Below are 21,364 nucleotides of genomic sequence, written 5' to 3'. Positions count from 1 at the left end.
CATTGCAGTCTTAAAGCTCTTGAAATTTGAATTTTTTTTAATGCTGTTGAACATCCCAGTTCTCTGGTAGTCAGGAGAGCCACACTGCTGGAGAAAATAAGACCTGTGGTGTTTTACAGTAAAAAATGTGTAAAAAAACACTAAAATGGCAAGATGACCGCTATGAAAGGATATTTATGATTACTCTTAAGAAGTATTTTGTAAATTGTATAACATAGTACTTTTGGAATAGAAAATGTTTTCTAAATAGCTAGCATCAGTTCTAGTATCTGTTAAAAGTTGTAAGTATTCTGGCATATCCTTTTGATTTACTTTTGACAAGTCAAGCTGATTACCTGGTCACACCTGGTAATCCTGAGTAGTGCCATAGGCTATTATGGAGTGATATTTATGCATATAGGTACATCTAATATCTTTTTTTTTTTCCCCTTCCCCCATGTATAGAGTTGTAAAGATGTGCCACCAGTGGAAAAGATAATTAAACTTCTTCCTAGCAGTCATGTTGCAAGACTACAGATCTTAAGTATGGATGGACAAAAAGCTATTCAAATTAAACATCAGGATGAAATTAATTGGGTTGCTGGCGATGTCATGCACAACCTTATATTTCAGATGTATGATGAAGGAGAAAGGGAGATACACATAACTCCAGCTATGGCAGAAAAAATCAAGGCAAGTTCTTTTGAGTAAACAGCAGCAGCATAATATGGGGGAGAGATACAATACCGATCCTCTAAAATCCATAGACATCAGACTATGAAATAATATTCCTCAAGACTGTATTATTAAAATGGGAACTTCACTCTCTGCTTAATAAATTTTTAAAAATAATTTTATTAAAATCGTGTCCTCAATGAGATAAAGACATTTAATGAAATGTTAAGTAAAGCTTCAGGGTAGTGTTATGAAAAGCAGGTTAGTAATTTCCAGTGCTTCTCCTAAACACAATAAAATAATTCCAGCATAGTTATGATTCTTCAGATGTGGGGTTTTCCCAACATTTAGGAACCTTGAATAGGCATGTTCCTTCATGAAGATTTGCTTACCTATCTTATCACTTTGTCTGTGTACATATATGGAGCCTAATATGAAGGTAGAGCTTCACCAAATATGTGACACTTTTTTTTGGTGAGATTTTTCAGAATCATATCATGCCTAACTCAAGATAAGTGAGGAAAACAATATATATTTTGTTTTGTTTGGGGTTTTTTTTGGAGTAATTTTCTGTATTTGGGAAGATAGCATTGTTTACTCTTGGGAAATGCACAGGCTTTCCGTTGAAAGCTTCTATTGCCTGTATGTTACTTCAGCATATTTAGAATGACCACGGATGTATTATGTAGCTAGTCATTAATAATTTAGCTTTTGATTAATTTAAGAAATTTTAATTTTAGGTTAACTGGACACCTAGAATTAACAGAGAACAGCTGATTCAGGGATTATTACCTGATGTAAAAGTACCAACATCAGTAAAAGATGTTCGTTACTGTCTAATTACTTATCTTGATGACCATGTGTCTTTGGAGAGTGCGTTCACAGTCAGGTTTGTTCACGTGAAAATTTTTTTTTATTAATTATGTTGTTGGCAAAGGATTGTAGATCTGTGCTTTGGGGTAAAAAAATCTTTCTGCAGAAGCTGAAATAATGAAAGCAGTTGGCAAATTAGCAGGGGAATGTAGGTTTGGTTGGGGGGGGGGTTATGCAAACTGTTTACAGATGAGAACATTACCTATGTGAAAGACTCCATCACGATCTGTTTGTATCCAGCCCTATAATCCTTTTGTGAGCGTACATATGCTGAAGAAGATTATTGCTATCTTTGAAAACTTTCAGTAAACATTAGCTTATAGAATAACTAGTTTTACTGAAGAGTCAGGTCACTGTTTACCGAAGAGATATATAACTATGAAGTTAATTGTTACCTTTACAGAGGTTATTACTTTGAAGCTAAAGATAGTATTTATCTAGCCAAATGCTGGATGCTTGCATCTGGTATCTCAGTCAAAAGTGACAGGCTGTAAATTGAACTTTAAAATTGCCTGTTTATCACTTTTAGTGAGTCTTGGCATTTAGGTCTACTTATTATATCTTTGTAAAGTTTGTTAAGATGAATCTGATTCTAAATTACTTAAGTGTTTCATGTGTTCTTAATAGGTTAAGATTAAGTAACTCATTTATAGCACACTGATGCGGTAAATTTGCAGCAATTAGACATTTCACCGATCTACAGTACAAAAAAAACCTACATGACCAAGCATTAAGATGCTTTAAAATATTGGGAGCATAGTGCTTGTAAAAAGCTGTCCGTGATGCAGCACTGTTGGAGACAGAAAAATTTTCAGTTACATAGTATTTTCTGTTTTAAGAAGAGCAGAAAAGCAGACTGAATTGGTACCTGTCTTCTTGAAAGGAAGGTAGAACAGTGGATTGATTTATTGAATATTTTTAATACATTTTTGCTTGTCATTGAAAAACAGTCTCAGATCAGGGAACTTCTTATTTAGGGGTTATTCTATTGTCATTGTTGTAAAAATTAACTGGAGGTCATTCTAATGGGATTTTTAAAGATCTCACTGTAATTTTTAGCTTAGAACGCACAAAAATAGTAAAAAACATTGTGTTGGATAACTCTTAAATAACTTACAGATGTCAGATAACTCTTAAATATTTGGGGAGCCAGCACATAACATATGTTAATCTTCATCAAGTAAACAGAAGGAAAGGCTGAGATTGTTTAACCACAGAAAGTATTTTTAAGACACTAGTGTTAAGCATAATTTAGGCTGATGACTTCTGCTTTATCATAGCAAAAGAGGAAATGGAAATCTGATTTTTCTTTTTTTATGGTCATTCATCTTCTCCATAATTTTTGTAATGTGCTCTGGTTTTGTTTTGCTTTTAAGGAAAAACTGTATCACTAAAACATTTAAGATATGTTAGTTGTAGTCAGGTCCTTAAGAAGTCAGCAAATATTTTCATAGCAAGGGAGACGGTGATACCTTTGTATGTATGTATCAGGATTAAAGTTGATATTGTAATTGGTTTTACAGTAATAGATGTATTTTAATATGTAGACAGCTATGTTACTTCAGCTTAGAAGTGTTGGGGGTGGTTTTTTTTCAAGATTTAAAATACTGCAAACTTGAATTCTGCTTTATCTGGCTAATGATCTGATCTATGGTAAAATGTCGGTAGGCAAGTTATTAGAGATAAGTTAAAATGCCATAACATTGCTGTGGTTTGTTATATAAGTAGTGTCTGATAAGCTCCCCCTTATAAGATTGAGGTGAAAGCTACTATGTAACTTGTGTGCATGTGTGGTTTGATCCTGTAAATATCTGCAAGGATAAAGTTAAAAAAAAAAAAATTCCAGTCACAAATGAGTGATAACTGCTGTATGCTTTATCATGTCTGGTCTTATAAGTGATTACCTTCATGAGACTGATTATAAGTCAATTTTCATATGCTGACTTAGACCACTTCCTGATGAACCCAAACACATTAAATGTAAATTAAAAGGACCAAACACACTGCAGATGGGTGAAGAACTACAAAGTGAAATTGGTGAGTATTTGCATATTCTTCAATTTCTTGTAAGGTACATTTCTTTTTCTTTGCAGTTTATTAGCCTGTTATGCATACAGATGTCATCAAGAGTGAATTATCTTCAACTATTTTAATATAAAAAACAGGTTTACATTTTCATTCATGGAAGGATGATCAGACTTCTCCAATTGCCATTTCACAATTCTGGAGTTACTCTCCAATAAAATTTGCTGCTTAGTTTGTACATTGGGGCATTCATCACACTGAGTTCAAATTATTCGTAAATTTTTGTTTAGTTCATGTATTCTGAAATCTTACAGGCCATAACAGCATTCAGACTATTTCAAAGGCACGGACTTCAGAGTGAAACATTTTAAGGTTAACTTTAACCTAAGAGGAAGGCATGTTAGTTTGGGATCAGTCTTCTCATTCTCCTTTGGTTTCTGTACACAGTTGCTACATTGCATAGCAAGAAATTAAAAATTCTTACAGTATTTTGGAATGTTAAAAGCTTGTGTGTGAGCAAAGAAAAGCACATAGGACAAACCAACAGGTTGAAAAACAGCTTTCAATTTTAAGATTTTTTTTTTCTTTTAACTTTATAGCAAGAAATAATCTTTTTATTCAAAAAAAGTGGGAAGCACAAATATGTTATATGACTACATGGATACTTTTTATTTATACCCTTTTGATAACCCACAAGATGGGGGGATCTTATCAATGTGTATAAATACCTGAAGAGAAGGTGTAAAGAAGATGGAGCGAGGTTCTTCAGTGGTGTTCAGTGACACGAAAAGAGGCAACGGGCACAAACCAAAATACAGGAAATTCCCTCTGAACATCAGGAAACACTATCTCACTGTGAGGGTGACCAAGCACTGGCACAGGTTGCTCATAGAGATTGTGGAGTCTCCATCCTTGGAGATGCTCAGAAAACCATCTGGACATGGTCCTGGGCAACCAGCTGTAGGTGGCCCTACTTGAGCAGGGGCATTGGACCAGATGACTTCCAGAGGTCCCTTCCAACTTCAGCCACTCTGTGATTCTGTGATACTCATGTAAATTTTCTCTATATTATGTGTATGTTGTTACATTTATATTCTGTATGTTGTATAATGTTTCGTTAAAGCAGCTGCTGCGGTAATCATCTTAGTAATCATTTTAATCATCATCATGTTTTTTAACAGATATAATGATTACAGATCAGTATGGAAATCAGGTTCAGACAGTGACATCTGCATGTCTAAATTCCCTAGGAGTTTCTGGGCCTGGACTTGATAAATCCAATTTGAAAATAACTTGGCAGGTATTTATAAGATGTCATACAGTTTATTTCTCTGTGGCCTTTGTGTGGTAATTGTCTTAATTCTGTCACACAGAATTGAACCAAAACTGTAGGAAAGTAGACAAATTTAACACTAGTTGGTAAGCTGTGAGAAGATAGAGACTTAAAGCATTAGTCATATGATCCTGTTCTAAGGAATACAGCAGCATCTGTTAAAAACCTTATCACTGCTGCAGCTATACAGTACGGGGGCCAGTTCACTTCATGCTTGAGTCAGGTTTGTTTTGTTTCTAGTCCATTGTTCTATATCTTCTCTTCTAACTTGTTTTTAGTCTTTTCTTTTGTGTTTGTTTATGGTGGTACAGTTGATTTTATCATCTTTTGAAAAACCCTGTAGAATGGACTAATATTGTCTGCCATAGTTTAATTTAAAATGCATTCTATACCTTTTAAAATATGTTGGGTATAACTAAGTTGTACATAACTCATACATTGAAAAACAGGTTCCTGAGAAATGCTTGAGTTTAAAATTGATCACTTCTTACACAAGAAGTCAATTTAAATTTAACAAAAGGAGTAGAACTTGTATTTTAATTTTTAGTCCACTGTCTCACAGTAAAAACAGAAAATAGTGTGCAGCAGGCATGAATATTAAAATACCATATTGAAAAAAATGAATAAATTATACTACCCTTTATTTGTTCTTGATAAAATCTTTTTATTTCTCAACAGGAAAGTACTCTAACAATGAGAGTAAAAGGTATTCGGTTTAAACCTTGTTTACTTGGAAGCAAAGAACTGTGCTTCGCTTGGCGTGAATTTTCTGACTTTCTCAGAGTAAATTTAACTGCAGGATCCCCTGCTAAATTACAATTTGTGGATTGGCCAGAGTTAGAAAAGGTGAGTTGAACAGTTTTGGTTTGGAAAAAAACAAGGGGTCGCTAGTGAGCAGGTCGTTTATTTCCAGAGCTTTTTGGAGCACAGGATTCAAAACTGAAAACCTTGACTTCTCAGTATTGATACTTCTAAAAATTGTCAGAATATGACAGCTCTAGAGACATTTTTTATTCTATACAGGACAACATAACACAAGCAAATTTAAGAAAGTATTTTGCCATCTGTCTGATTATATAGACATGTTTTAAATGGGACTGTAGCTGTGAAGCATTTTCATACAATAACTATGTTAGTTTTTTAAAAGCGAACTTATTTTGGAGTAATCTAACTCGTGTGTGTGTGTGTGTTTACAACACTGTATTCTGTAATATCACTTAAACTGTTTATTCTGTCCTATTTGCCCTTCTACAGATGATGTATTTTTCTTTTCTTTGGTGCAGCAATTTTACTGTGGGCTGGATCCTAACACCCATCTTCCACTGCTCTTTGCCAAAGATACTGTCCTTAATGGTAGTAATAGTTGGCAGCTCATCTCTCCTTTATCTGTTATTGGGGCTTTTTTTGATATTTAGGGTGTAGGAAGGCAGTCCCAAATCTACTTAAGTTTACAAGTGTTTACAGTCAGAAAGTGGGGAAGGGAGTACAGTACTGATATCAAATGAAAAGGATGGAGATTTTGGTACCATCTATTTATTTGATGGGGCTTTTTTTATTTTTCAATGTTTACTTGGCTATTCAAATGATAGTGCTGAAGTTGCAGCAGAAAGCAAAATAGGAGAGTGGAAGCAGATAAAAGAAAATTGGATATCTGAGTAGAGAACAGAAATAAAGATTGGCATGTTGGGAAAATGGAGAAGGAAGTTATTGAAGAAAAAAGTGAAACAAAAGTTTCAGGGAGTATCATAACTTTTTACTGTCTAGAAGGCTGTCAAGGCATATCAGAAGATAAATTTTTAGGCCATTTGCTCCTTCTACAACAAGGAAACTGTTTGGTAAGCCTCCTCAGAAGCACGTCCTTCCTTTTAGTCATACGAACACGAGTAACACATGCAATTCAATTCAAGTAGTGCATTTTATAAAGACAAGAGAATGTAAATGGGAAAAGTCTAGAAATACCTTCCTGGAGTTTTACAGTTCTGTTATGGTCTAGCTGTTATGGGAGACAAATAGTATGGAAAAGGCAGACTTGCTCTGGGGATTCCTGACCTGCCATGAATGTCTGATACACCTAGAACAGAATAGTATAATGCATTTGTATCTATTCCAGCCTGTTGCAGTGATTAATGGTAGAGAATTGCAGAAGCCCCTTATTGTTCAGCTGTGTGATCAGTGGGGAAATCCATCTCCTGAACCTAATGTCAAAATCAGCCTTATAAAGGGTAACAACTTAAAGGTAAGCATAGGCCTTTTTACGTGAACTTTGTTTAACACAAATTTTTGTTGTCAAGTCTACATTATCTTCTTCATTTTCAAGACATTTTTAGAAAAGTGAATAAAACATTGTAAGGGCACAAAAGAATAATTAATCTCATATAATAGTAGTGTCAACAAGTAATGTAAACAGTTCCCGTGACGGATTGCTCAGCTCCCTTTCATTTCATTCACAAATATAACAAAATTCCTATAGTACAGTGTCCAAGTGTAATTATTATACATTCTGGATCTTCTACTGAACCTTCTTCCAAATTCTGCATGCACCTCACCCCCCACTTTATCTGAGGTAAATTACTGAATAATAATGACAATGATTATATGGTCCAAACTGGCAACTAAATCATTTTTATCTGGTGGTTCTTTGATTGTGGTTCCTGAATGTATGACTTATGGTCTGTATGTAAAGCTAGTCAGCAGCTTTGCTCCCTACTTGATTATCCCTGTGAAAAGCATTGGCAGTATAAACCAAATTAAAACAATGAGGATGCAAGTCTAACCCAAATTTAAGTGATTACTGTCCTTTCCATGGGTGAGATATGAGTGTCAGATGGTCTGCACATTGCTCTGTATGAAGAAAGGAGTTTGACAGATTACTCCATTCATTAAAATTTTTGTTCTTGTTATTAGAAAAAAAGTCAAACTGTCAAATGTTCCTAACTGTTGGTGCAGAGACTGTTATATTGAATGTGTACATTATCAATACAGGATATATTCATCCACCTGTGGACATGATATTTTTTCTTGCAGGGCTGGTCTTGTTCCCTTTTTGTTCCTGCTTGCCATGCATTTGCATCCCTCAGTTCTCTCGGAACACACAGCAGCCAAGAACTTTCTTTTGCTCACCCCTCAAGAACTGTGCCACAGCCTCACCTTTCCCCCAGTTTAACTATGCTACTATTACTTATTTTTATTGGTTTTTTTGCGGGGAGGGGGTGAGAAAATTTCTTGATGTCTTGAACATTTTTCTTCTGGCTCTTTTGAATCTCTTGCCATAGAAGCCTGCCTCATAGTTGTGGATTTTTTTTGTTTGCCCCAGCTACTGCCTTTATGATGGCAGCTGCAACTCCTTGGGGCTTCTATTTATGTTGTTCTTGAGAGAACATACAACCTTGACAGTAACAGTGTGTGGTTGTGCTGCCTGATCAAAGAGATGTTGTGGTGGCATGCTGTGTCTTTTCGGATATTATGCTTTCCTCCAGGGAGGACCAACAGCATGTCTTAGAAAGTCTGCAAGCTTTTTATCCAAGTGGGATGTGTCCAGGAGAAAGTGTTCTGAAAGCCAAGGTGGATCACCTTTAAAATGTGTTTATTACAGTGCGTGCTCCCAGAACTTAACACTAGCGTCATTTCTGAGAGTTACTTTCATACATTAGCAGAGCAACCAACTGCATAGCTGCTGAACAGACATTGGATCAGTATTCATGAGTATCTTGGAGAACCTCTTTAGAGAACTGTATTGCCTTGGCATTTCAAATAGGTTGTATGCACAGTCTCCCAAAGGAAATGAGAAGCTTCTGGGAACTGAAATTCTAAGATAAGCTGTCTGTCTATATTTCACATCCCATCCTCTAAGTCTAGTAAGCCTGATATTCTGCAGTTGTAGCATGCATTGTAGCACTCCATTCTCTGTCTTACAGGTCCACAACTAAGTGAGTATGGCTGAACAGAAACACTCTGAACTCTTACGTGCAGCTCAGTAGTGGAAATGCACAAAGCACTGGTTCCTGTAAAAATTAAAACTTTCCATTCTGTGGTGTACAGTAATTTCAAATACAGACTTATTTTGTTGAGTTGAATATACTCTTCAAAAGAGTTTATGAAACGTCTGGCAATTCTCTCAGCATATCTTTACAATGCTGCCTTCCATTTGAACCATTAAGCACACATTTTTTGCCATTGCTTTTATCTAGTGACATGGTAGGATAAATTCACGCTCCCATAGCTGATCCATTATGAATCAACTTCCACAATGTTTTTTCCTAAAGTGATTTCATTCTTTTAACCTACTGACATGAGATTTGGGAAAGAAAATAATTTTGGAAGAAGATTGCCCACTTCAAGTATTCCCAAAACATTGTTTTTATGTAAATGGACACTAGGCACTTAGTCTGAAATTTGTGCTGAAATAGCAAAGGGAAAGCAATTTAATGCCAAACACTATTCAGGTAATGACAAACATTTGCACCACATTGTTGTGTTGTATCATCAGTGAAAAAGTTGATTTTTCTCGTTAGAGAGGAATTAATTAGAGAAGAACTCAGAACGTATCCATGGCTTCCTTTGCTGTTCTCCAAACTTTAAAGCTACTATCTGAGGTTTTTTTGATACGTTGACAAGGTATTTCTTAGGTAAGGCTAAAGCAGCATGCACACAAATTTGCAGAATAGCTTCTGCTTACTTTAAGAGTGTTTTAGTATTCTTTAAGATTCACACCTGTTTCTGTGAGATGATAGGCATTCTCTTATCTGCTACGCTGGAGTCCATAGTTTCAAAAAGTTTTTGTTGATAAGGAAAGTGAAGTGATGGCTTCTCTGCCATTTAATGTGTAAAGGCAAGTACGACTTAATGGTACTGCCAATCATGAGATTTCACTTTCAGTGCCAGGGAAGTAAGTGTGGCAAAGATGGGGTGCACATAGAAAACACACCTTGAAGAACACTAGTGAGTTAAAGGGGAGTTATTTTCTAACAATGGCATTCAGCGAGAATTCCTTTAAGTCAATAGTGGAATTTCCATTGACTTCAAAGGACTTAGAATCAGACCTAATTAATGTGCTAGGTAAATAGGGGATGTATAACGCATTTGTGTTACTATCCTAAAACAACACTGACAAGTAGTTATCCTTAGTAATCTTTGATTAAATGCCATTTCTTATGGTGTAGAGATTAGTTCTTGTTTGTCATTAAGTTTTGATAAATAAGGTACTGTACTTCATCACTTGTGGTAACAGTTTTTGCTAGGTTGTGTGGCAGTCTTACATTTTTGGCAGTGGGACTAGAATGGGGGAAGGGGAAGAGACACACAGATGTTTTAGTTGTTTTTTACTCCAGTTATATCATTCTTTAATGTTTGCTACCCGGGAATCTCTGTGCAGACTGGAGGAACACTGTGAAAGGGAATAAATAGTTTGTAGAAGGTTTTAGAGTCTGAAAATATACTCAGATTAACATGTGTTACGGAAGACATTATAGCATCAGTAGCAATTGAAGAAATAACATTAATAAAAGAATTGAACATATTAATGAACAAAAATATCCTAGTTCAGATAAAGTGATTGTCTTTAAAAACTGCCAGAGAGAATTCTGAAACCTCTTAATATTGTATTCATAATAGTGTATCTTTCCCTAATTTAGAGTGCAAAAATACAAAGAAGCTATTGCTCAAATGGAAAGACAGTATGCAGGCAAATGAGATATACATTTTATTCTAAGACTTGATACTACTTCTGTGTCATTGAAAGAATAAAAAATATTTTTTTTGACAGATTGTTCCTTCAAACCAGCAACTTAAAACAGATGAAAATGGTAGGGCTAACCTGGGAGTTATTAGTATTCATGCACCTAGGTAAGTAGTGAAACTATGTGGAAAAAAATTGAATTCTGAAATGTCGCTTGCTAGATGTATTTAAGCTGCGCATTTCATAAAGTACCTACCAAGAATTAATCTAGAGCTAAGGTCAAACATTTATTATTTATATGCCAGTGGAAGGCCAGATAGTGAGCTTTAAGAAATTAAGTGCTTAACTAAATAAAATTCAATAGCTGTTTCTTTTGGTCTTCTGAGAAGCTGCTGCGAAGCTGCTGCTCTCATTTTCTGAATCCTGTTTTTTCTGGTCATGGTAAAACACAGCTTATAATTGTCAACCTGTACCTAGTGCAGATGGTGTCGTAAACCACTTAAAATATTTGAAATGTACAGCCTTTGGGTGACCAGATCCAGACACTATGCTTTCAAATTAGGAACACATTTTAAGAGTGTTGAAACCCCACTTCTTCTGGGTGCTAGCCATTGTTTTAAGGGATTAGCAAAGTGTCCAAAAGAATTTTAAATATACATATTTATTTTTTCTTATTTGCGATAGAAGTAATGAAGTCTCATTTCCTGCAGATGTGTGTCCTGTGGCTCCCGCTTCTTCATGTCAGTCACACGGGTTCCCCTTACACTCACGTGTCCCATCTGACTTTTCAAATTCATTATTTCTGTATCTTCCTCATGTTCACAGTTCTGCTACCCTATCCCTGAGCTTTTCCTGCAAGACTAGGTTGGCTTTAGGTAGCTTAGAAGCTAGCAATAAGTGCTTGTTCTTAAACGTCTGAAGTTTTTCATAGCAATTAATACTTTTGCATTCATATCTGCAGGATTTGACTCGCAATATTATTTTGCATTTGGAAGAAAATCTATTTTAAATGCTATTGATGGTGCTTGGTGTATTTATAATGCCTGCATCTTGGTAGAAGGATAATGAATATCATTTATCAATATATTGCTGGAGGTTAGAAACAGGTGTGCTTAGTGTTAGTGGTAACATCATACTATTGATAGCATAATCAAAACTGGCTGGGGAGTACAGCCTCTATGCAGTTAAATATCATTCCCAGTTCTGTTTAAAATCTTAAATTTCAGGTTTTTAATACTGCAAAGAAAATGAGTTATTCTATAGCAATGAAGCCATTATATACTTGTAATGCACTTTGCTAGATGTGAGTTGTACGCAGATTTGCTCTTTGGAAATTGTCAAAGCAGAATGCTCCTCAGCTTTTTAATCAGCTGTGTTTGCTTTCCACCTCACTGTCTTCTGCACCTTAAAGCTGTAGTTGCTAGTGTCTTACAGAGAGGCAATGAAACATGATCAAGCTAATGAAATATTAAAGCAAAACTAAATTTAATAAGGTAATATATTAAGGATATCTTAAACTTATGATTTTACTTGTCTAACTTTGCATTAACACTTCCATTTTTTTTCTTCCCTTTACTACTGATAACTTTTAGATATTTTATTTTGTCATGCTTTCATGTACATGATTCTGACTTGAAGTCTGTTGAAAATTGTCTTTTCAGAAGAGATATTTTATAACAGTTTGTATGATTTCTGTATATTTCAGGGGAGAGCACACTTTACAGCTTAAAGCCTTACACAACAAGACCACATTAGATTGTCCTATAGTCACATTAAATGTCCTGCCTGATCCTGAGAAACCTGTCTGCTTGAATGTTAAATATGACAAAAATGCTTCTTTTCCAGCAGGAGGTACCTTCCCTGGTAAGTATAAGGATTCTTTGCTGGAAACCAATCACTCAAAAGCTTTATAAACCTATGAAAAACTATATTGATGATTCTCCTGGTATATTTTCTTACCTTTTTTTGTCTGTTTTGTCTCAGTTCTTTGTAACAGCAGTATCTGAGATGCCTCTCTTAATACTTGGAGAGAAAAGATACGTACGTCATCTTTGGAAAGCATTTCAAAAGACCTATTATTTATTTATTGCAAATTACTGGTTTTATCTGTCTATAAGTGGTAAAACTACAGAATCTCTTCTCTGTCCTTAGTGAAATACCGTATTTCAGGTTTTGATCTTCCCAAAAGATGAACTGAGCTAGTTCATGCATGTTTTCCCTCGCCTCATTTTCTGTGGAATAGTAACAAAGGAGGTAGCTATGAAATTATAGGCCAACTGTGAGCCAAGAGGAACCAAAAAGTGATCAGAAGTATGCCAGGGACAATACAAAATATTCTTCTTTCTTGCTGTATTCTCTCACAAAAGGATAATCTTTGCTTTCTAACTAAGGCTGCTAAGTCATAAAAGAAAAAACCCGTCTCTTATTTTATATCCCAGTAGTATTCACAATATGGAAAACAGATAAAGAAGAGCAAGTTATGACCATGAGGAAACATCTTTTGCTAAAAGCAAAACAGAATGTGAAACCTCTGCTTTTTCCTGTAAGGACACTTTGGCATGAATAGGAGACCTATACCGACTAATTCCATTAATTTGGGAAATAAGTCTTGTTTATGATAACCATGGGAGATACTGTTCTTGAATTTGCCAGTGAAGTATACAAATTTACTAGCTGTTCTTCCAGAAAATTTTCCTGTTTAATTTGTAGTAACACATTTGCACTATGAAACCATGATACAAATATACTCTTCAGAAAGCTGAAGTCCCGTCTAAATAAGTTAAATAGAAAGCAAGTAGATTCTGTCACTTTCAATATAATACCATATTAAGGAAGGCAAAAAAAGAATTCAGTAACAATTTAGTGAAATTAAAAAACAAAAAACATGTGAGACTTGGGAAGCCTGCTGTATTTTGTCAGTGGCACCTGTGAAGGAGAGTAAGGTAGTTTCCAAACTAAATTTTTTTTTCCATTTGATCCCATCCTTGGTTTAAAAAAAAAAAAAATTAAAAAATCACATTTGAATCTTCAGTAGATGACTTTTAGACCTATTTGATGAAGTAAATACTAACAAATTTCATATACTGAATGGTATTACCTTAAGAATTATAAATTAATTTAGGCATGAAATTGCTAAGTTACTAACTCTGATATGCTAATCCTATTTAATTTGGTCTTTATTTGAAAGGAATAATTAAGGTGGCAAATCTGATGCAGTTTTCAAAAAGTCTCAGGAGAGGTAAAGGAAACTTTTGATCAGTAGATATGTTTTCAGTACTGGGCAGCTGTTGGAAGGAATATAAAGAATATAATTATGGTACATGGGTAAATGTAGAAATGGGAGCAGGCTGGGAACTACATGACTTTTGTACAGAAAAGTGGTGCCTTGCAAATGTGTTTGAAGGAGTTGACAACCGTGTGAATATGAGTGATCCTGCTGATATAGAGTACTTGGTTTCTTAGAGAGCTTTTGGCAAGTTCCTTAACCAAAGGCTCTTGAAGCTGTTACTTACACTGTCCTTCCTATACTTCAGTCTTTCCCTTGCCTTTAGGTGGACTTCAGGAGATAACATGGTATATATGACATTAAATTTTGATATAAAATTAGATATTGAATTCCTTATTAACAACCTCATATTTAATTAACATCCTAATTATTGGATTTACTGGTGACGTCAGGTACACCTGAGGGCAGGCAATGTAATTTTGGAGGAAGTCATGCCTGAATTTTTCATGCATGTCAAAGCGCAGTCCTTCCTTAAAGTGCAAAATTCAGTTCTACCTGAGCAGTGCAGCTTCAATTACATGCAAGAAATCCACCTGTAACCATAGTGTCAAAGTGCTTAGTTCACATTTTCAACTAGAAGGGTAGCTTTATTCTAGTTTAGATTCTATTTCCTTCCAATGTGTGGCTAATAGATGGGGGAAATGGTAGTGGTGTTGGTACAGTCTCATTACAACTACTGCACCTTTCTAGCCAGTAGTTCAATGGCTAAAGCATTTAGCCATTGAAGGAAGTGGGAGATCTGGATTTCCTGCCCTTGAAGGAAGGAATCAGCTACTTAACTAGGTAATGATTGTTCTTACCTGAGAGCAAGAAGAAGCCTGGCTTGCTATTTTGATAAGAATGATAATCTGGGAAAGGCAGACTTGAAATTTGAGGGGTTTTTTTAAAGCAGTCATTGTATAAAGTAGGTGGGGTTTGTTTTTTTTCTAAGGATTGTTACCTGGTCTAATTACAGGGCTAGGGAAAGAAGGTTTTCTGTATCTGGTTTTAAATTGTTTTGTTGTTTAGGATCTGTTTGGGATGTGGGTTTTGTGTGTTTTATCTTTAGGTATGAGGGAGACACAGAAATTCATGGGGTTTGATCTTAATTCTGAATAAAAAAAACATGAAAAAATACTGTCTTTCATTCGACAGATTTTATGGTTAGTGTTCTTTCTGAAGATGACAACATTATTAAAAATATTAATCCAGCACGGATTTCTATGAAAATGTGGGAAGCACAGAGCAGTGGAACTAGGATACCAGTTGATGTAAGTCATCAAAATGTGTTTTCAAAATGGGGATCAAAATGCCAGCATAGGACAAACACATTTGTAGTAGAAACTTTCCTTCATTTAACTTAGATCAATATCCTGTTCTAGATTTTAAATAACAAGTATTACATATCAATCATATTTTTTTTATCAATATCTGTCCTGTTACAAGTTGTCAGACTGTTCAAATGTCAAGACTATAGTAGGGACAAAAATGCTACTGCTCTGCAGAAGTTAACTAATAGCAGGGAAACTATTCAAAGTTGCCACTCTGAATTTTGCAAAGACAAGACTCCAAGAATTAAGAATATGAAACTAGTGTCTAAATTATAGGTGATCTCACTGAATTACTGTATGCTATCAGAACTGCAAATCATTAAGACTTGGTAGCATATTACAAGTAAGGTACTTTAACTTTCAGTATATTGCATTAAATTTTTTGCATCTTTCTTTTCAGGTTACAACATTTAGCTGTAGTAAAGTGAAGGATGACAAAGAAGATGGTTTCTTCTACTTCAGGTATAGCAGCATTTATTTTATAATTACTGGTGCAACTTACTGTGCAAAATACATAGTTTGAAATAGAAACAAGAGTTTTAGATGTTGATAATAACAATCTGTTATAGAATTAGTATGATACAGTGCTACAAAATGGTAAAAGATATTAGCAAGATGCAATGAGCATGAGGATTGAATTCTTCCCTAGATACATTTGACATTTGTTTAATCTGAGAGTAGAGAAGAAGAGAGTGTAAGATAATGTATTAGAATACGTGGTGAGAAATACTAGCAGTGAAGGGACTACATCATCTGCTTGTCACTTGTCTGGTAACGTTCCTTAATTCTTTCAATGTTACGTTCAACTGCTGTAGAATTGCAGGCCGGACAAAGTGGACTTATCTCTGATTTAATACCTTCTGTGGCTGTGTGTTAATCCTGAAGCATGACATTGGCCCTGTCAGTTAAGTGGTCTTTCCTTGGGCTACTTATTCAGAGATAATGTCTTAGATGACAGGCAGCAGAACTAGAGCTCATCATAAGCTGATGCCTGACTGCCACATTCTTTCTACATCTATTCTTGGCAGGCATGCTATGGGATCAATTACACAGTTGTGGTACTGGCTGTTGATTCAAGCCCTTGCCTCCTAGGAACAGACTTCCCTTCTGCTTTTAGAAAGTAGACTTTAGGATCACCTCAATGCAGCAGATACCACTGTTGCACAGCTGATCTGGTTCCTGCATTAGAGGAACAGAGGCTGCTGCAGCTCAGCTATGTCAAGATTCCAGCAGCATCTGAGCGGCAGCATTTCAAGAGGTGATAGGAAGTTTCCTAACTTGCCTCTCAGCTGTGGCTCTCCTCCATTTCGAGGCACATAAGAGTTCAGGAAGCTAGGCATCCAATTTGTAATCCTTGGGAAATCTATGTGCTTTCAAGACCTTGATGTAGCATTAAGTCTTCAACACTTTTTTCCCTTGGGAGCTGAGGCTCAAATCCAGGGTTCTGACCCAGCTTGATATGCAATCCAAACATACCTCCATCTGTAATTCCCTCTGTCACAGCCAGCCAAGAAACTATCCTATCTGGGAAGGCAGTTGATAGAACCCTTTTTATTCAGTCTTTTTAGCTTCTCAGATCGTGCACAGCAGCATAATGTATTTGTATATGAAGGCTTTTTTGTTTAAGAGATTATAACTAATTCAAAAAGCTATTTAAGCATGGCTTTTTGTATCATTACCGAGATCTGTCTTTACCTTGAAGGCACTCGAGGTTCCAAAGCCTTCTGTGGCTGAGTTTGGCAGCTATAGCAAAAGAAGGCTTCCAAATAAGGGTGCAATTTTGCTTTTAACAGAGCAGAGCTTTCTGTGGGGGTAGTCCAAGGTTATGGAATGAACTTCTCCAGAAGCCAAAGATCACTGCAGACTTGCACTAAGTATGAGGTACATTTCTGTGGCCTTGGTCATTCTGAGAAATTCTTAGTTATAGGTGTAGTTAAAACGTAAGAACTCCTAAAACATTATCAGAACAAGGCACTCTGCATCGTGTATTTGTACCTCCGAAAAATAAAACTAGAATGAATGTGCCAATGTGTAGTCATGCTAATAAATGTTTTCCTGTGAAAAGCACTATGGTGGTCAGTGTGATATAAACTAACCTATATAGAGTTGAATATGGAATTATTAAAATCTTTACATTGGTACCTGTAGTTTACTAGTTGTCCACAAATGTCCAGAATTAAAACTCCCAACCTTATTGACAAATTTGAAAGAACAGATGGTAGAGACTACCCATTAGCAGCCCTTGTAGGAACGTACGTATTACTCATTGCTACTAGTGTCTGTAACATCACTGTCTAGCACCTGGTTTCTCTCAAGTTTTCCTGTCCTTGGCACAGCCACAGATGGTTTTCATCTATTTAACGCCAATCAGTAACATGGATGCTATTACACAGTCTTACAACTTTCATAGCAACTGTGCAATTTCTTCTTTTTCTAAAGCATATGTCTGGTTACATGGTGTTCAGCCACAAGATCCTTAGCAGATTATTTACAACTCAGTTTTTTAATGCATCCTGACAAGACAGATGCTACTTTCAATCTTAAACCTAGATAAAGTGCAGAAAAGAAGGTAGAATTGTTCCTTCTTTATATGAAATACAATAAGGAAAAGTCATGGCCCATTCCAGAAATAGGTGAAGCTTTGGGATCTTGTTTATTACAAGTTAAGCATTCCAGGGAATCTTGCATCTTACTCCTTCACAAACAGAATAAGAGGAAACAAATTGCTTAATATTATTGACAGAATAGATAAAATGCTGTATGTTGAAAACAAAAATCTCATTAACCAATTCAAGAGTACCGCAAGTCATCCTCTCAGAGAAATGTCTCAGTCTTGGTTAGAGACTGTTTGCATCTCCTCAAAAGTTTAGAGCATTTGTAAGTCACTGCTGTCCATTGTTAAACACTGCTGCGGTCTTCTGGATGCTGTGTGGCCTTCCTTCCTAGGTGAAGTTCTCTTTATAGCAGCAGAAGTGCAGGCGTCTGTCTTCCCTTCATATTTTGATGTTAGGGGTTCTTTGCCAGTAGTCTGCACTCTGGAACACTGTAAGGGAGAATGAGAACTCTTTTCTTACTCACTATACTCAACCTTGGCCACTGGTCCAAGTTGCCCAACTTTGTACACGTTATGAGTAAGAGATGGAATCAGCTACTCATATCTTATGTAAGTTCAAGCCAAATGATTAAATTTTGAGAGAATTTTTTGGTTTTGCAGATCTAAACATCTCTGTGCTCTGTCTCAGTAGCTTTGTGAAAATTCATTGAATGGGAAGTGCAGTGAGGTAGACTTGCAGATTTCTGAATAATAGGACCATGACAAACTTCCTGTCAGCTAGTAGAGACAAACCCTTGAAGGAGACTTTCCTCATCCAAGCTTCCAAAAGCCTTACTCTAGTTCTTGAGAAGCTTTCATGGCGTTCTTGCTGAAGGAGGAGTGTTATGGAGGAGTACTAAAATACATCGTGCCTTAATAGGACTTTCTAACTAGTTTGGAAGACTGCTCAGAATTTGAATTGCTTGCATACTTACATACTTGTCACTTCAATATTGACTCGCTTTTGCTTGGGTTTTGTTCTTGATTTATTTAGGGATAAAGTGGTTCCAGAGAGAGTGGGCACTTACAGTATCCAGTTTACCTTTGCAATGGATAAGACAAATATGCTCAGCAGTGACCAGGTTTGAATCTATAATTAATTATATGTAGCCAAGAACATATAATACAGAATCATCTGGGAGAAATATTACAATACTTTGTAGATTCAGAATGCAAATACTTTCACTTGCAAGCTTCGCAAAAAAATTGATTTTTATTTTTGATAGTTACTGATTTCAAACTGTTGATTATCAAAATATGTTTTCATTAGCTTTTATAACTAAGCAGAAATTTTGTGGAATAACAGAGCTGCATAATTTGCAACCTAGTAGAACTGTTTTGTGATCATGCTAATTTATTTCAAGATTGTCAGTATATTTCACATGCATTTGTTCCAGTATTTTTTGAGCAACCCATGTGTGCAGGTGAATTGCAGTGAATTATATCAGTCTTTGTTTTGTTTTGTTTTATTCTTCCTCCTTTTTCTGCTAGATTATAGTTGAAGTTGTACCTAATGACCCTGTACGCTTGTTACCTGATTCTTTACCAGCTACTCCAGCAGTTTCCAATGTTCGAACTCTTACTAGCCGTACACTGGTCAAGGATTTATACCTCCATGTAATGGTAACTATACTTTAATACAAAATCTTAATTAGGAAAATATATAAGACTGCTAAAAATATGTTGAATTTTTCTGCAAGGTATTGCTGCTATCTCTTTGCAGATTAACTTCACAAAAAAGGTGTAAATCAGTGATTTCCAGTATATGACAGGTGCATCTTGTTTTATTTACATACAGATGACCAAAACTGAAACCTGCAATCCTTGCTGTCAGGCATCTCAATTGAAACCCACTTCTTGTTGCCACAGGAAAAAAATGTTTCAAGAATAGATTCTAGTGGGAAAACACTTATATATACAGCAGATGTTTTGCTCCATGATTTTTCTTCCAGGAGATGGTTTCTCTTAGAAATCTTGTATTACAAAAAATAAGGTTTCCTGAACTTTGAAAGTTCACAGGGATACAGGGAGATCACTTGCCAGTTACTACCATGGGCAAAACAGACTCAACTTGTGGAAAATTAATTTAATTTATTGCCAATTAAAATAGATTTGAGTAGTGAGAAACAAAAAAAGTAAAGCAACACCTTCTTCCCCACCCTTTCCCAGGCTCAAGTTTGCTCCAGACTCCTCTACTCTTCCCTGAGCAATGCAGGGAGCTGGGGAATGGGGGTCACGGTCAGTCCATAACAGCTCCTCTCTGCCGCTCCTTCCTCCTCACAGTTTCCCTGCTCTACTGTGGGTCCCTCCATGGGCTGCAGTCCTTCATGAACTGCTCCAGCGTGACCCCTCTCCACAGGCTGCAGTCCTTCAGGAAATACCCACCTGCTCTAGTGTGGGGTCCTCCACAGGCTGCCGTGTGGATATCTGCTCCACCGTGGTCCTTCATGGGCTGCAGGGAGATACCTGCTCCACTGTGGTCCCCCCACGGGCTGCAGGGGAATCTGCTCTGGTGCCTGGAGCACCTCCCCCCCTCCTCCTTCTCTCACCTTGGTGTTCCCTCTGCTGTATCACTTTTTTTCCCCCCTTCTTCTCCTCTATGCATTTTTGCCCTTTCTTAAATATATTTTCCCGGAGGAACCACCATTTTGGCTTAGGGGCTTACCCGTGCCCTGTGGTGCATCGGTTGGAGCCGGCTGGCACCGGCTGTGTTCAGCATGGGGCAGCCCTGGCCTCTCCTCACAGAGGCCGCCCCTGCAGCCCCCCCACTGCCAGCACCTTGCCATGTAACCCCAATGCAGTATATAAATGGATTACTTAGTTCATGTTCCAAACTAACTTTGTCTTTTTTACTTACAGGATGAATACAATAACCGCACTGGAATTGATCTAGTTGGCAGAATAATAGCAAAAATTAAGAGCCCCAGTGAAGATGACACAGAGGTCCCACAGTTTCAGGGGAAAGTCAGTACAATTGAGTTTCCATTTGACAGAGGATCAGCTGAAATTGTAAGTGTGACTGAAACACACAGTTAGCTCTGTGAGCAGTGGATCTAATGAGGCCTGTTTTCCTACAGTTTCAAAGTTGATCTTGCACCTCATCGTGTTTTGTAGAGGGTTAGCATATATTTTAGTCTTCGCTTACAGATAAGTAGATAAATTACTTTTTCTCTGTTTGGTTGCTGATTTTCAGAAAACCTGAAGGAAGGACATTCTTTAAACTGTTTATCTTTGCCAAGTGAGGGAGTTGTCGTGGTTAACCCCAGCAGGCAACCAAGCACCATGCAGCCGCTCACTCACCTCCCTCACAGTGGAATGGGGGAGAGAATCAGGAGGGTTACAAGTGAGAAAACTCATGGGCTGAGATAAAGACAGTTTAATAGGTAAAGCAAAAGCCGTGCACGCAAGCAAAGCAAAATAGGGAATTCGTTCACCACTTCCCATCAGCAGGCAGGTGTTCGGCCATCTCCAGGAAAGCAGGGCTTCATCACACGTAACAGTTACTTGGGAAGACAAACGCCATCACTCTGAACATCCCCCCCCTTTCTTCTTCTTCCACCAGCTTTATACGCTGAGCATGACATCATACAGTCTGTAGTATCCCTTTGGTCAGTTG

General features: G+C 36.7%; 1 protein-coding gene across 5 annotated transcripts in view; it reads left to right on the top strand.

Annotated features, from left to right (window-relative positions):
* SMCHD1 (structural maintenance of chromosomes flexible hinge domain containing 1) overlaps nt 1-21,364 on the top strand; it is a 92,073-nt gene that overhangs the window by 54,687 nt on the left and 16,022 nt on the right. For all 5 annotated transcript variants that reach the window (XR_008235435.1, XM_052788656.1, XM_052788655.1 and 2 more), the window contains 13 exons: nt 445-672; nt 1,395-1,543; nt 3,476-3,564; nt 4,734-4,852; nt 5,564-5,731; nt 6,996-7,121; nt 10,647-10,726; nt 12,265-12,422; nt 14,980-15,095; nt 15,556-15,617; nt 18,743-18,830; nt 19,240-19,371; nt 20,608-20,757. Coding sequence is in view for 4 of the 5 variants with exons in the window: in XM_052788656.1 (XP_052644616.1) it covers nt 445-672; nt 1,395-1,543; nt 3,476-3,564; nt 4,734-4,852; nt 5,564-5,731; nt 6,996-7,121; nt 10,647-10,726; nt 12,265-12,422; nt 14,980-15,095; nt 15,556-15,617; nt 18,743-18,830; nt 19,240-19,371; nt 20,608-20,757 (1,665 nt within the window). In the remaining variant the exon portion in view is untranslated. The remainder of the gene's footprint in view (nt 1-444; nt 673-1,394; nt 1,544-3,475; nt 3,565-4,733; nt 4,853-5,563; nt 5,732-6,995; nt 7,122-10,646; nt 10,727-12,264; nt 12,423-14,979; nt 15,096-15,555; nt 15,618-18,742; nt 18,831-19,239; nt 19,372-20,607; nt 20,758-21,364) is intronic.

The sequence above is a fragment of the Harpia harpyja genome, chromosome 5 (assembly GCF_026419915.1).
Source record: "Harpia harpyja isolate bHarHar1 chromosome 5, bHarHar1 primary haplotype, whole genome shotgun sequence".
Taxonomy (NCBI): Eukaryota; Metazoa; Chordata; class Aves; order Accipitriformes; family Accipitridae; genus Harpia; species Harpia harpyja.
Note: the sequence above shows the minus strand (reverse complement) of the source record. Positions and strands in the feature narration are given on the sequence as shown.